This window comes from Lissotriton vulgaris, chromosome 3_2 (assembly GCF_964263255.1).
Source record: "Lissotriton vulgaris chromosome 3_2, aLisVul1.2, whole genome shotgun sequence".
Classification (NCBI taxonomy): domain Eukaryota; kingdom Metazoa; phylum Chordata; class Amphibia; order Caudata; family Salamandridae; genus Lissotriton; species Lissotriton vulgaris.
In genome coordinates, this window is record NC_141690.1 from 66,022,563 (window position 1) to 66,039,120 (window position 16,558).

The 16,558-nt window shown below is 52.3% G+C and overlaps 1 protein-coding gene across 1 annotated transcript; it reads right to left on the reverse strand.

The window, feature by feature from the left end:
- Positions 1 to 1,119: 1,119 nt before the first annotated feature.
- LOC147725338 (uncharacterized) lies at positions 1,120 to 10,350 on the reverse strand. The gene is made up of 2 exons (XM_086964508.1): positions 9,501 to 10,350; positions 1,120 to 2,378 (listed from the first exon to the last, which is right to left on the reverse strand). The coding sequence occupies exons 1-2, from the start codon at positions 10,267 to 10,269 to the stop codon at positions 1,855 to 1,857; spliced, it is 1,293 nt and encodes a 430-aa protein (XP_086820634.1). The 5' UTR covers positions 10,270 to 10,350; the 3' UTR covers positions 1,120 to 1,854.
- Positions 10,351 to 16,558: the final 6,208 nt, after the last annotated feature.

Consider the following 16,558-nt stretch of genomic DNA (forward strand, 5'->3'; position numbering starts at 1 on the left):
GTCACCACTCGGATCCGCCCTTCATCATTTGGGATTTATCCATACCATCCGTGTGAGTATGTTTTGTCACAGTCAAAGATAGACCAGATGGTTAGAAAGTCTTCTTTGCCGCATCAACAACAATATGGTATATCACTCAGTAGTAGTTAATGAGTGAAAAAAGGGGTGATGACTGTGGAGTGCAGTGCAGAAAAAAGTGAGTGAAAATAATAAACAATGTGTTATAAAATTGAATGAGAGAGCGTAGAACCAACTTTATTCAAATGACGCTCACTTGTCCAAGATTAAAAAAGTGTTTCCAAAGACAGTTAAATAGACTGTCTAAGGTAAAGCCAGGTCGACATGTTTCAGCAAATCTGGACTACTGCGTCCTTGCTTTCATCAGGACCAAATCGACAAAAGACTGTGCTACTGCACAAAAATGGAAATTAAAGTGACAACAGAAAATTTAACGTGTAAAGTGCAGATGTCACCTGAATTATCCAGAACATGAAAGTTCGTCATAAAATTACAGCTAGTGTTGTTCACTGTAAAATCAGAAAGAAAAGGAGAAGAATAAGTATCAGATGAAGCTAACCACACCTTATGTAACTCTTTTTATTGTTTGGTCCAATCAGTATAGACCTATAACACTGTCAGAAATTATAATGCTGACAAATACACTCATCTTTGTAGAGGAACAGATGTTTGTATATTTGGATATATATCTTACATTCCAAACATATAAGAAAAATCTTACCGTAGTCTGTAAGATTTGAAGACCTCACCCCACCTGGCAGTGGCTCAGGATAAGAGTGAAGCACCGCTCAAAAAAACATGTAAAAAATGACAACATGTTGATCACAGTGTGCAAGAACCTCCACACACCTGCCTTCGCTGTACTGAGAAAGGGGGGTCTGGTAACAGGAGTGGTCAACCCGGTAATGTCTCTTAAGGACTACTATTTGAGACTCCGGGATAAAGATACTGGTCTGCATAGTTCTCACTTGCCTTGATCTCGCTTAAATGGGAAGTCAAAACGCGCTCTTACCTGTCCGTCGGTGCTCCTATGCCGGCATCTGAACCGACTGGGGAGGCACCGATCAGCAGGAAAGAGCTCTGTTATGAAGCGCGTTCTGATTGGTGGGAGGACCACGTGGGCGCGAGGCCTCGCGATCCTATTGGTTCGCTCAGCGCTGGAACTGCAACCGCGCTTATCATTGGTGTTGTTACGATTGCCGCGCTTCTCATTGGTGTTGCTATGGTTGCCAGAGCTCGCGTCTAGCTCCAGCCTCGCCTCGGTGCTGGAAATGATAAACAGAGTATGCTACCAGATCATTAGGCGGAGCTCATGTATTTGACACTGAATATTATGTGCAAGTCTGACATCAGCTGATCATACTGAGTGTAGTGTACAAGTCTGATGGCAGCTGTCACCAGCGGTAACCGTGATAGATTTAGCACCGTCAGGACAGGTGAAATCTAGCTACGCCGTACATGCTTGTATAGGCACCGCAAAAGTCATATCTCTGCAGGTTTACCACCTTGTGCAAGGCAAGGATTCCTAGTTAGTGGAAACTAATGTTGTATAGGCTGGTGTCATCAATGCGTAGTGCTGGGATGTATAGCACATTACATATTTGTAATTAAGTGTGGCCCTCCTTGTTGACAAGATAATGGCTATCTAGCCAAACATGACTACTCGTACAGGGGTGCTACTAAGTCAACCTGGATGTATACACTGGTTGAAAAAATAATAAAGCTGAGGTTCAGTAACAAGAGTTCGTAGCCTCCCAGTCTCTAATGAATATAAACCAGAGAGACTGGTACAGAAAGTTAGGTGCTGTAGACTTTAATATTCCATAGTAAGGTAAATTACAGTGTAGACCAAGGAATATCATCGTTAAGTCCCTTGCGGTGAGTATTAAGCTTCAGTACCCATTTCTGTTCTTTTACTAATAGGTATTTGGCTACATCCGCGGTATGTGATGGAATAAAAGGTTGTTCCAGGACAGTCCACTGAAATTCAGTGGACTGGTGTTTGGCCTCTAGAAAGTGAGTGGTCAGTTTTGTTGCCTGTCTCGCACATCGAATGGTACTTTTATGTTCCGATATGCGGATGCGAATCTTTTGTGTTGTCATCCCAACATACTTGTATCCACATGGACATGTGATGAGGTAGACAAGTCGGTCACTGTTACAATTAGTAAATTTTACTTGTTTCCAAGGTCTTTGAGTACCTATGTCTATCTCTGTAGATTTTTTAGTTTGCGCACAAGCTTGGCAAGTGCCACAGGGATGGTGTCCTGTGACTTGGGGCAGATTCCACAATGATCCGACCGCTCTTGATTGTTCTTCAGGGGGTCTCGTGTGCACCAATTTGTCTTTCAGGTTGGAACCTCTTTTATGTATTAAGTATTTTATTGAGCATAGGCAAAAAATGCACCTCAGCGACTTCTGTAAGGGCCGCCACCACTCTAGGGAGGCCGAGGTCAGCGACCCCGCGGATACCCCAAATAGGGCCAGCGGGTACATCATCTTATTAACACAGCAAGCCGCCTACAACCCAATGGGCCGGCCGCGTCTTAAGAGGTGCTACAACGGTGCAAGCTGGTCAGTGCTAGTGCATTGTAAGAAAACACGAGAAACAAAGAACTGTAAACAACCCCGCCACCCACCCCACCCCAGCCCTCCCTTCTCCTTGTCCATGTCCGGAATCCAGCTATAGGTCGTGAACCACCCTCAACAGTCAGTGGACGCCACGCGCGTGGGGCCTGTGCGCTTACGGGTATGTGTTTTGGGGTCCGGGAGAGGTGTTTCCGCCAAGCGTAGCAGACGCAGGTAGCGTGGGCAGCTCACCTCCCGAAACTCCCCGGTAAGCAAGGCGAGGAATGGCCGCCAGAGTTCCGCAAAGTCCGCCCCCCTCCCTGATGCTGCCAGCGATAGTTTCTCCATCCCCAGGATCGCCCACAGTCGGTGAAGCCACCCCAGTTGTTGCGGAGCCTGGGTCGCCCTCCAGTGTGCCACAATGTTTTGGACCGCAGCCCCAAGCGCAAGCGCGATCAGGCGCCCGCGCCAGGATTTCAGAGGATACATGAGTGCGTTTGGGAGGCCTAGTAGAATGTACGCTGGGAAGCGCGGCAGTTGTGTGTCTAGATGTGCATCTATAAGATCCAGGATAGGGTCCCAATAGGGGCGCAGCGCCTTACAGCTCCACAGCAGGTGTTCCAGTGTCCCTAGTTCCCCACATCCCCTCCAGCATCTGTCACTGATTCGGGCATCCCAGTGGTGTAGTCTCTCAGGGGTGTGGTACCAGTATGTTGCTACCTTAGTCAATGTCTCGGTAAGGCCAGTGTGGTGCGCCGAGTGTCTGGCTCTATGGTACACCCCCTCCCATTCCTTCCTAGTGAGCTGCCTCCCCAGATCCCTCTCCCACCGGACCTGGCCCGCATTGTACGTGTGTGCCTGCGTGAGTAGCAGCTGCTGATAGAGGTCCGATATCAACTTCTTATCCAAGGTGCGTGTCAGCAGCCATCGTTCGTAAGGCGTGAGGTGCCGTTGGGCTCCGGGCTGGATCGAGGGATGGAGCACCCAGTGGCGCACCTGCAGGTACTGCAAGCGTTCTGATTCGGCCACGCCGTAATCCGCCTTGACCTGCTGGAACGGCAGAATGCCCTTGATATCGAACATGTGTCCTGCCGCGCGACAGGGTGTCGTCCGCCACGTTGTGAACGTGCCGGTGTCCAAGCCCGGTGTGAAGTCTGGATTCTCAAAGATGGGAGTCATGGGTGAGGGGAAAGTGGTCAGCCCCTTGGCCACGGCTACTCTATCCCACACTCGCAGGGCGGTGCTGGTGATTTCAGAGGCGTACAGGTTAGGGGGACGGTGTCGACGCGGAATGAAGGGCACGCCTTGGAGGGTACGGCCGGCCACTGCCTGGTCCAGGAAGAGCCAGTGCTTACCGGACTCCAGCTGGAACCATTCCACAAAGGTGCGCAGCTGTGCCGCCTGGAAGTACAGAGTAAGGTCTGGCACGCCGACCCCTCCGTTCGCGGGGGGTAGGGTGGCGAGAGTATGCTTGAACCTGGGTCGCCGGCCGTTCCAGATGAACCGTGACAATTCCGATTGAGTTTGTTGGAGCCAACCCGCCGGGGGGTTCAGGGGGAGCGTCTGGAACAGGTACAGAATCTGCGGCAGCAGTGTCATTTTGACTGCGGCAATTCTTCCTAACCACGACAGCGTAAGTGGTTTCCAACGCCGGAGCTGCTCCCGGAGTTTGCGGGTGAGGGCCTCGTAATTGGCCCGCGCAGTGCCTCGGACAGTAGGAGCCAGGCGAACGCCCAGGTACGGGACGGTTGCGTCCGACCATTGGATTTGGAATTCCGATTTAATCTCGGCCACCACATCCGAGCTCAGTGAGATGTTCAAGGCCTCAGATTTGGCTTCGTTGATTTTGAAGCCCGAGGCCAGGGCGAAGGTGTGTAGCTCCACAAAGAGAGCACGAAGGGATCGCATCGGGTCAGTGAGGGACAGCAAGACGTCGTCGGCGTACAGGCTGATCTTATGCGTGTCGGCCCCAAATTTAATACCTGAAATGAGAGCATGTTGCCGCACCCTCTGGGCCATCGGCTCCATGTACAATGCGAATAGGAGCGGCGACAGCGGGCAGCCTTGGCGCGTATCTCTGCCAATGTCGAACCTCGGGGAGGTATGACCGTTCACTCGTACCGCGGCGTTGGGCCGGCGGTAGCAGTTGAAGATGCGGTGGCGGAGTTTCTCTCCAAAGCCGAAGTGACGGAGGGCCTGGTCGAGGTATGGCCAGTGTACTCTGTCGAAGGCCTTCTCCGCATCAATGGTGAGCAGCATGCAGCCGGGTTTAGTGCGTGATCCGGCCTCAATGAGGTGCAGCACCCGCTTGGTGTTGTCGCTGGTCTGCCGTTGGGGGATAAAGCCCGCTTGGTCGGGGTCTATCAGTTGTTGCATATATGGGGCGATGCGGCTCGCTAGTATGCCAGTGTAGAGCTTCAGGTCTACGTTCAGTAGCGATATGGGTCTGTAGGAGCCGCAGACTGCCGGATCACGACCCGGTTTGGGAATAACAGAGATAGACGCCTCCAGCAGGTCCGGATGTATGGCGCCGGGCGTGTCAAACGTGTTAAACAGGTCGCGCAAGAGGGGGGCAAGCTGCTGGCAAAAGGCCTTGTAAAATGCCGCAGTATAGCCGTCGGGTCCCGGGGATTTCCCGACCTTGAGGCGGGCAATGGCCGAGATGACCTCTTCCAGGCCTATGGGCCGTTCCATAAAGTCCGCTTGGGCTTGGGTAAGGGTGGGGAGTTCCGCGCCCCGCAAATAGGCTGGGCCGGCGTCAGGGTCTAGGTGATCCGCGTCGTAGAGCGCCGCATAGAAATTGCCAAAAGCCGTCGTAATCGCTGCGTTCTCTGTGACCAGGTCGCCATTGGGCAACCGGAGAGAGCGCACTTGTTGCCTCTGGGTTTGCGCCCGAAGTCTACTCGCCAGCAGTCTCCCGCAGTGGTCGCCACCGGTATAGTAGACGTGTTTGAGGCGCATCGCGGCGTATTCCGCCACATCTTGGTCCAAGGCCGCTAGCATTTTCCGCTCGGCGCATAGTTGACGCCATGCTCTGGCTGCCCCTGTGCGTTGGTGCATCTGTTCCAATTCCGCCACGCGCTGGGAGAGCTCGGCACGTTTCAGCTCCCTCTCCTTGTTGTTGGCCGTGGCGATGGAAATGATTTCCCCGCGCAGGACCGCTTTGAGGGCCGCCCACTGGGTCGCTTTGGTGGTGTCATCATTGGCGTTGTGCTCCAGAAAACGGTTAATCGCCGTCGTGAGTCGGGCCTGGGTGTCAGGCAGCTGTAAGAGACCGTCCCGCAGCCTCCAGTGCCGTTGTGGAGCTGGAATGGCTCCCACCCGAAGCGTCGCCGCCACCGGGGAGTGGTCCGAGAGCGAGGCTGGCAGTATCTCCACGCTCTCCACTTGTAGCGCCAGCTGCGAGGAGCCCAGAAAATAGTCTAGCCTCGCATACGTCTTATGCGCAGCCGAGTAATACGTGTAGGCGGTAGTTTGGGGGTGCGTGTGCCGCCAAAGGTCGATGAGGCCCAGGTCTGTCAGGTGTGCGTGACCCGCCGCCGTGAGCGCCCCTACTTGACCGGATCTCTGACCTGAGCGATCCGCCGTGTTATGAAAGACTATGTTGAGGTCCCCCCCAGCAGCAAGTGAGTGTGTGTGGTGGCTGTAACGGTCTCTAGAGCTGTATGCAGGAACTTTTCCTGACCCTCGTTCGGGCCATAAACAGAGCCCACAAGCAAGGTGTGGCCCGCGATTTGGAAGCTATAGAGTAGGAGCCGCCCTCTAACTTCGGCCTCTTTTTGGAGGACTTTCCCCTCAAAGGACTTAGCCACTAGGATCGCCACCCCTGCAGACTTCTTCGGGGAAGAGGAAAAGAACTGCCACGGGAACGCGCGGGATTTGAGTCTATGCTGGTCGCTGCGCACAAGGTGTGTTTCCTGGAGAAGGCAGATATCCGCCTTGGAGCGCTCGAGATAGGATAATATCGCCCTGCGTTTGTTCGGGCTGTTGAGACCCCGCACATTAAGCGTAAGCACTATGAGGTGTCGTGGCATATCTGGGATCGTACGAGTAAAGCCGTGACTGTGGGCCCGCGGGTCGCGAAAGACACTGCGCTAGGGGCCGCGTCAGAGCACCTCTTGGCGACCGAACCCTCTGGACAAGGAGAACCCTCCCGCCCCTCCCCCCTCTCTCCCCAAGACCCCCCCAACCCAAACTGCCCCCCCAAGTCCCCGCTCAACCGGAGCAACTGGAGCAGCCTCCCCACCTGGGTCCCCCCCCCCCCCGGTGCAAACGCTTCCCATCCAACTCCCCGTGCCCGCCCCCCTACCCAACCCTTCTCCCCAACTGGCGAAGAAATGTGGTCCAACATTGTCCCAGGTCCAGGCTCATGGCCACTGGACCCGTGGTAAGGTAAGTCCGTAGAATGGGGGCAGTGGCGGCGTCGCAAGCAGGTCGGCCCGCTCGAAGCACTGCGCCACCGACGAAGAGACAGAGTCACCATCAGGGAAGACCAAGGAGCGCTCTGCACGCGCCCCCGCCGCCGGACTAGATTAGCCCGAACCCACCATGGCTTGTGGAACCAGTGCGTCGCTCTCCCAGCGGTCAGCCATTGTTTGCCGGCGCCAGGCCCTGCGCCACCGTCTCCACCGCAGCCCTCTGCCCCTCTTCTATCTCAGTTGCCGCGGGGCGTCTCGGCCTGCGTCTGCGTCGTTGCTGCTGCCAGCGGCCTGGGCCAGCCTCGTTAGAAGTCTTTTCTCCCGACGACCCATCGTCGACCACCGGCTCCTCCAGGCCCAGCACGCGGCAGGCGTCTCTGAGGGTGCGTGGCTGATGAAGGATATTGCCGAGCCGAAACACCAGGCGGAAGGGGTGCCCCCAGCTGTAGGAAATGTTGCGCTGTCTCAGTTCCGCCGTTACTGGCCGAAAGGTGCGCCGTTTCTCTAGGGTAAGTGCAGCCAGATCCTGGTAAAGCGCCGGTGAATGGTCGCCAAAGGTGATCCTCTCCATGCGGCGTGCCTTGCTCAGGATCTCCTCTTTTGTCCTGAAGTCCTGCACGCACACCAGGATGTCCGGTGGGTGCGTTGCGTCGGCCCTCGGCGGGCCCGTCCGATGGGCCCTGTCTAGTCGCAGGGGGGCGTCCGCCTGTCGGCCCAAGACGTGGTTGAAGAGACCCTGTGTGAACCGAAAGAGGTCCTCCGTGTCCGGGGCCATTTTCACTCCTCGGATCCTGATATTATGCCGCCGGGAGCGGTTCTCCAGATCTTCGGCATGCGTCTGGAGATCCACCTGCTGGTCATGGATGCGGGCCAGCTCCTGCCTTAGGGCCTCTATTTCGGCGTCCCGTGTGTCGCTCTTCGTTTCCAGGTCTGCCACTCTCTCCCCTATGGCATCGGTGTCGCGGCGGACCTCTTTGATCTCGTCCTGGAGCTCCTTCTTTAGGGCGTGGATGTCCTCCCTCAGCCCAGTGAACAGGGACTCCAGAAAGGACCGCGTGACTGGAGCCTCGGGATCCGCTCCCCCAGGGGGCGACGCGGCCACCGTCTGTTTGTCCGCGTCTCCCCGGGGGTTTGACCCCGCGGGGCCATTCCGCTTCCCCACGGTAGGGGGGGTAAAGAGATCCTTAATGGTGCGGTCCTTCCTGGGCCTCCCGCCGGACATACCGTCCCAGAGTCCCCAGCCGCGTCCGCCGGTATCTCCGTCTGCTGGCCGCAGATCGATCCTCAGGCTGTGTGGGCACCGCTCCGGCCCCGGGACAACCAGTGCAGTGTGAGTGGCACCTCCGCGATCCTCCTAGTCTTCCTCCACTCCGGGGGAGCAGTGTGGTGTCGCCGCTCCACAAATCCACAGCAGGGCTCAGGGGGGGGCCGCGTGATGGGCGCAGAGGCGCCGGCTCCAGAGGACGAGGCGGGGAGCGCCGGCCAGATCGGGCGGGAAGCCGCCCAAGATGGCGCTCGCGGCACACCGCGGTGCACTGTCCAGGGGGTGAGAGCCCAGTACGGTCGTAGGGGCCTCTTCGCAGCAAGGGGGGCCCGCTCGCCTCCGTGGGGGTCGTGGTCGGGGGGGCTCGGCTACTCGTGTGGGTGCCTCCAGCGTCTGCTCAGGTCGAGGGCTCTCGTGCTGTCCCACCACGTGCGTGGCCCCTGTGGGTCCTCTCCGCGCCCCCCGCGCCGACCGGCCACCACCTCCCCTGTCGAATGCCCAGGCGCGTGGATGCAGCCAGGGACCGGGGCAATGCTGCAGGCGGGGATCGGCGACCGCGGGGGGTCTCGCCGATAGGCCCTGCGCTGGCCGATCGTGCTCTCGACCGTCCCAGCCTATCGCCGTGTCGTGCTGCCAGTGGACGGGCCTGCGGGGGTGCCAGCCGGTCTCCGCTGTCCCTCGGCGGCCCCACGTGAAAGGGGGTCTGCTGGGCCGGGGGGGTGGGGGGCCCCCTCCACTGCCGCTCCTCACCTCCTTGACTTGGGGTCCCTCACTCGACCCAAGCCGAGTCCGCCGTCGACCACCACCAGCTAGACACTCCGACCAGCTGCAGGTCAGTGTGGCGAGCCCGCAGAAGCCCCCGACAGGTGATCACGGGGGCCTCGCGCTCAGCCGCGCGGGCCGGGCTCGCCGTTTCAGCAGCTGCCGGGCACAGGCGCCCGCGACTCGGCGTGTAGACTCCGCCCCTCGCGGCCTCGCTGTCGTGCCGCGCTCCCTCCAGGCCGTCAGAGCCACCAGGCTGCCGGGCCGGGCCCAGCCGGGGTTCCGCGCCGGGAACCGACCGCACAGCCGTCCTGCACTCCCCCGCAGCAATGCTGGCCTCAGGCCCGCCGGGGAAGTGCTCGGTTCAGGGCGTTTCGCTGGAAAAGATGCTGTAGATAACGGCCGGCGGCGGGAGCTCCGACAAAGCACGTCTGCTCACGCCGCCATCTTGGCCACGCCCCCCTTGGAACCTCTTTTAAAGGAAATCAGAGGACGTTGTAGGGTCTTACGTCCAGAGTTCAAAATAGGCCAGTGTTTCTTGACCAATTTTTGAATCCTGTTGGATAAGGTGCCAAACGTATGAACAAATGTCAGTCGTTCCAGAGGAGCTTTTGGTAATGCCGGTTCTAAAAGGGCTTGCCGGTTGTTATTCATGGCCCGTTTCATGGATTGTTTGACCAACCTGGGAGGGTATTTCCTAGCAACCAGTCGAATACATAAAATGCGAGAATGTCTTTTGTAGGCAGAAGTTGTAGAACAGTTTCTCTGGACACGCAAAAACTGTCCAAATGGAAGGTTTTCCTTCAAAGATTTCGGATGGTGACTGTCAAACAACAATAATGAATTTTTTGAGGTAGGTTTTCTGTATAGCTCGGAATGCAAGCCTTCAGGTGTAGCCAGAATCAATAAATCGAGGAAGGCAAGTTCATGTTTCCCTATCTCAATGGTGAACTTAAGATAGGAGTCTCTGGTATTAAGCCATCCTAGGAATTCGAGACACTTCTCTTTGGTGCCCCTCCAGGTCACAAAAATGTCGTCGATATACCTTTTCCAGGTTCTCAGGTTATCGACGTAAGGGTTGAGATCAGTAAAAATGTGTTGCTGTTCGAAGGAGTGAACATACAAGTTTGCTAGACTGGGGGCATAAACGCTCCCCATGCTAGTGCCAAACACCTGTAAGTAGAACTTCTCTTCAAATTGGAAAAAGTTCTGTTTCATCACCAGCGTGGCACAGGCCATTATAAAGTGCACTGGTGTAATGCTATTCAGGTCCTTGGAATCTAATAGTTGATGAATCACCTCCAAGGTCTGATCCTGAGGGATGGAGGTGTAAAGGGCCTCGACATCAAAAGAGACCAATAGGTCAGTGTTGATGTTGAATTCAATGTCGGGTAAAAGCCGCAGTAGATCTGTCGTATCTTTAAGATACGTGGGCATCTCTTGCACCATGGGTCGTAAAAGGTGATCCACAAAGGTGGACAGAGGTTCCAGGGCCGACCCTATACCGGAGATTATAGGGCGTCCAGGGGGCGGCCGCTGTGCTTTATGAACCTTTGGTAAGGTGTAAAAATAGGGCATTTTTGGATGTTCCGTACACAGAAAAGAAGCTTCAGCTTGGGTAATCCATCCTTCTGAGGACGCCTCCTCCACCATATTTCTGATGGTTTGTCACAAATATTAAACCACAACAGGAAGCACTTACAGATAAGGAAGCAGGTTCCGGACTTGAAGCTCAATTCAGTAATAAATTAACCAGCACCCGGTTGAGGCTGGGCAGATGTGCTTTCTCCCCATAATCTACAGTGGTGCACCAGAGGGTGCTGTGATGAACCAGAGGGTGGCAGGGGTGAACCAGAGGGTGGCAGTGGTTAGCCAGAGGGTGGCAGTGATGAACTAGAGGGTGGCAGTGATGAACCAGAGGGTGGCAGTATGTGAACCAGAGGGTGGCAGTGATGAACCAGATGGTGGCAGGGGTGAACCAGAGGGTGGCAGTGATGAACCAGAAGGGTGGCAGTGATGAACCAGAGGGTGACAGTGATGAACCAGAGGGTGGCAGTGGTGATCCAGAGGGTGGCAGTGATGAACCAGAGGGTGGCAGTGGTGAACCAGAGGGTGTCAGTGGTGAACCAGAGGGTGGCAGTGGTGAAATAGAGGGTGGCAGTGGAGAACCAGAGGGAGCTGTGATGAACCAGAGGGTGGCAGTAATGAACCAGAGGGTGGTGGTGGTGAACCAGAGGGTGCTGTGATAAACCATAGGATGGCAGTGATCAACCAGAGGGAGGCAGTCGTGAACCAGAGGGTGGCAGTGATGAAACAGAGAGTGGCAGTGGTGAACCAGAGGGTGCTGTGATGAACTAGAGGGTGGCAGTAGTGATGAACCAGAGGGTGACAGTGATGAACCAGAGGGTGACAGTGGTGAACCAGAGGGTGGCAGTGGTGAACCAGAGGGTGGCAGTGATGAACCAGAGGGTGGCAGTGGTTAACCAGAGGGTGGCAGTGATGAACCAGAGGGTGGCAGTGATGAACCAGAGGGTGGTGCTTCTAAACTGCCCGGGAGCCCTGTGGGTGTGAGTCCCTGCACTGCTGAGCTGCCCAGGGGTTGTGAGCCTACGCGCTACTGAACTGCCCCAGGGCCCAGTGGGTATGAGCACCTGTGCTGCTGAACTGCCCCGGAGCCCTCTCAGTGTGAAAATCATTTGTGCTCATTTGCCTGGGAGCCCTATGGGTGTGAGCACACATTGTGCTAAGTGTCCCCCTGCCCCCAGTACATATATACCCGTACCGCACAGCACCATTATGCTCTTGCACCATGAAGTCTGGTGCCTGGATGCTCCTGATCCGTGTAGGTGGTACCACCGTCTGGTGCAGTCAAAATGTAAAGTCAAAACTTGCTACAAAGCACCAATAAACACGTGTCCCCCCTGGCACCGGTATGCGCTTGTACCAGGAGTGGAGTACCCGCATGCCACTGCACCCTACTGCCCAGTGCCAGCATATGCCTGTACATGGCAATTTAGTATGAGATGGGACATTGTCCAGCAGCAGCAGCTACATGGCCCTGAACCCACTGAGCAGGATCAGAATGGATTTGTACCAACAAGCGCAGCAGAGCTATATTGGACATCTGAAGGATTCTGGGGTCCTGTGCCAAACGTATTTTTGCATCACAGCTATGGGCAAAAATACAATCCCAACCAAAGGCCCTTCAAAGCATTATGGGACGATATTCTAGAGTGCAGTGAATATTAAAGCATTCAATATCAAAACATTCCCCAAGGGGCAGGCTCTGGGGCTCAGCTGAGAGCTAATATAATATTCACTGCACTGTCGAATCTCGCCCCATAAAGCTTTGCTGGGCCTTTGGTTGGCATTGTATTTTTGCCCATAACTCTGCTTGGGGTGGTCCTAGGAGAATGGGACCACCACTGAATCGTTCAGCATGATATTCTCTTTGTGTTCAAGGCATCTGCTTGCCCTACCCCTAGGTTAGGGGTGCCCCCAATATCACCACCTCTCTCATTGCCTAGATTTAATCAAACTTTACTTTTGTGACTTGGTTATATGTTTTTTGGCATGTAAAGGTAAAGTTGTTTTGTGAAAGTGTTGTGGGTGCAATAGCTAACTCGGCTACGTGGTGGAGTCGGAATTATTGCATGAATTCCGTGTTTTCAATATAATGTGTAGCTAACAAATCTCTGCATCCTCTACTAGCGAAGCGGAGTTCATTGCCCATGGTTAGTAAATATTTGAAGAGTATCTGTACAGTTTAAACTAAAATCTAGTGGCTAATTTAGTTTGTTCAGGTCTGACAGAACTTTAAGCTGAATGTTCTTCTTCAGATCCAAGAACTGTTTACTTAATTGTAGTGTTACATGAAAGATACATAAAACATGTTAAAACAAAGGAAAAAACATTTGTAATAGTTTACTTTATGAACTCCCATTTAGTGAACTTACACAGAGCCGTCTTTCAGGTAGTGCGACCAATGCTACCACACCTGGCACTGACCTCAGGGAGTTCTGTGTTTAAAAATAGCTTATGGGTTAAAAGCAGATGCTTCTTTGTGTCCATCAGTTTTTAGGCAACAATAAAAATGTGTATATAACTTTGGTGATTAACCTCATCCGTGCGGTACTGAGCCCTAATGAAAACGGGCGTGGTCATGACGGAACGGTTCCGTCATGAGCACAGCTCGACCGATGCTCATGGCGGAACCGTTCGATCATGAGCATCGAAGGGGTTAATGTTCCTGTGGGGTGGGCATGGGATTTTTGTTTAGTGGTGGCTTTGACTCATCATAAAGCAGCTCGGCTGTTCTCACGTGAAGCTCATCCTGGATACACTAAATTACTCTTTAATAGAGTCCATAGTTCCTCAATTGTGTAAACACGCCATGGTAACTCCTCTGCTTAAGAAATCGACTGCTGATCCTGCTATTCTTACTATCGTCTGACCTCTCTCCTCCCGGTTTTTCCTAAACTCCTTGAGAGGCACATCGATTTTTATATGTCCCATTTTATCGAGACTAATACTATCCTTCTCCCTTCTCAATCTGGGTTCAGAACTGGCTTTTCTACCAAAACCACGTTGCTTCGCCACCTCCTCGATGCTGGAGAAACTGTTGCGCTCATATTATTAGACCTTAGTGCAGCATTCAACACTATCTCCCACCCTATATTAGTTAACATGCTGAGGTCCTCTGGCATTTGTGACTCTGCCGTGGACTGGATTGTCTCTTTTCTGGATGGTCGTACTTGTCAGATTTTCTCTGCTACAGATAGATCCAACATCCATCCATCTCCCTTTGGGGTACCCCAGGGCTCTATACTGAGTCCCTTACATTTTAATATATATGTTAGGCCATTAGCAGATATTGCTGAACAAGTTGGTCTGCCTCTCTTTACTTATGCTGATGATTCTCAGATCATCTTTTCACTATCTCGTTCGGACCCTTGTTCTACATCCTGTCTTCAATTGGGCCTCAGGCGAATTGCTATATGGATGAACCAGAACTTTTTGAAACTAAACGGTGAAAAAAAACGAGGTTTTGATTCTCGGCAAGGAGAAAGATCTTTGGGGCCCATTACATTGGCCTGTTGAAATTGGAGCTCTTTCGCAGCCTTCCAGCCACGTCCGTAATATGGGCGTCTACATTGATGATTCTTTATCCATGCATCATCAAGCAGTCAAGGTCACAGCCACCTGTTTTACCATCTTAAAATGACTTAGGAAAATCCTTTAGATGTTACCCAAACCCACCCAGAAAACTGTGGTCCATGCTCTTATCATCTCACCACTGAATTACGGTAAAGTCCTTTTCCAGGGTGCTAATAAGGCTGTGACCTGGAGACTGCAGGCAGCTGGTGCACAACGCCGCAGCGAGACTGCTTTGCAGTGTCTCTAGCATCACACCCATCTCTGGCTATCTCCGTGACTTGCATTGGCTCAGGGTGGAAAATCATATAAAATTTAAAGCCCTGAGCTACATTTTCAAGATCAAACAGGATTTAGATCCTCAATACTTGCTTTCTCTACCTTGCCCATATATCCCAAATCGCCTTCTCCATTCTGCTTCTCTGGAAAAATTAATGGTCCCATGATTCAAACTTGCTAGGATCAGTGGCCGTTCCTTTTCTTACCTTGGTCCTACTCTCTGGAATGATCTCCCTCTTGCCATCCGCAAGGAAACTAGCTATCTCCGATTTCGCAGCTCCCTGAAGAGCTGGTTATTTAATCAGTAACCTCGTCTCCTTCTTGCTTTTCGCATGCTTCCAGTTTTTCCATTCTGGCGCCGGGAAACCCTTTTTGGGTAGCTGTTGCGCCTTACAAATTCATTTAATAAATAAATAAATAAATAAATAAATAAATAGTGTAGAGGGTTAATGTGCATGCTGCAAAGAACATGCACTATGTAGGTCAAAGAACTAAAGTGGGAGTGAACTACGAGTAGCGCTATAAATAACATTGAATGGCATGTAAGAGAGGGGCTATGGAGAGATGAGGGGCAATGTTGGAGGGTGGTAATGAGGAACTTTGTGTAGAAGGAGGTCATGGGGAGGCACAAAAAAGCTGTTGCACCGGATGCCACCAGGACTATAGACAGCCCTGTGCTTACATTCTTGTCAGAGGTTTCCACGATCCACTTTAGTTTGCTTTACGCTGTGGGCAATAATGATGACTAGCATCCATGTTTCCTATGAGTAACGCACCCTACTTTTTACAATCCAAGTTCATGTAGGCCATTTTCACTGTTTACAATAATTTCTGAAAATGGAATGTGGGAATGTGAGCGCTGGATGAATGACACATCAAGTGTTTGTTTTTTTAAGGGTGTTGTCGAAATGATCAATGTACATGCTGAAAAAGGCTTGCGAAAATACACACCTTTGAATAGCACCATTGTTACTCTTAATCCCTTCTGTGACCTAACCATTCTTTCAAACACATTTTTTTTTCAAATATAGGGTATAGACCTTTATTTACAAGGAATGAACTCAGCATGGTGCCGCAAACCATTTGGCTGCACTGCGCTGTATTAATTCCGAAGCACAGGGATGTGTCATGTTGACAAGGATATGACGGATCCCTTTGCTCTCCACTGTGCTGGGGCTCAATTAGCTGCCATGCGCCGATGTAGGCACCCTTGCGACATAGTGTAAGGGTGCCTGGGTTGAGGGGAATGATTGTTTATGTGCAGGAAGGTACTCCTTCATGCACATAAACAATCTGTAATGGCGTTCTGAAACTTCCATGTGTGCTGCTTAATGCAGCACACATAGAAGTTGCAAAACGCTATTTTTTTTAATGATTGTTTATGTGCAGCAAGGGTCACCTTGTTATACTGGTAAACCTGGGAATGCACCAAAATGCTACACCTTCCCAGGGAAGGTGTAACAAGGAGAATATACTTATTTCTCCTTGTTACTTCCTCTTTATATGTGTGCTGTATTTTGCTGCACACATAGAAAAAGGCATATGCATCAGGGATTATTTCTGCACAGAAAGATGCCCAAAAATAATCCTGCATGCAGCACAGGCACCCTTGCGCCATGGTGCAAGGGTGCCTGCGTTGGTGCTAGGCATCCAAAATGGTGCCAGTGCAGGGACAAAGGCAGTATTGCACCATATTCTTTTAAATATGGTGCATTCCTGCACTTTACCCGTTACGCAGGCAGCAACTCTGTGTGACCTTCTCATAAATATGCCCTTAAGTTTAGACCTAAAGTCTAAGTTTAGACCTAAAGTCTAAGTCTAAACCTGAAGTCTAAGTTTAGAACTAAAGTTTCACTTTAGACCTGAAGTCAAACTTTAGACCTAGTCTAAGTTTAGACCAGAAGTCTAAGTTTAGACCTAAAGTCTAAGTCTAAACCTGAAGTCTAAGTTTAGAACTAAAGTTTCACTTTAGACCTGAAGTCAAAATTTAGACCTAGTCTAACTTTAGACCTGAAGTCTAAGTTTAGACCTGAAGTGTAAGTTTAGACATAATGTCTAAGTTTAGACATGAGTTCTAAGTTTAGACTTCACTTCT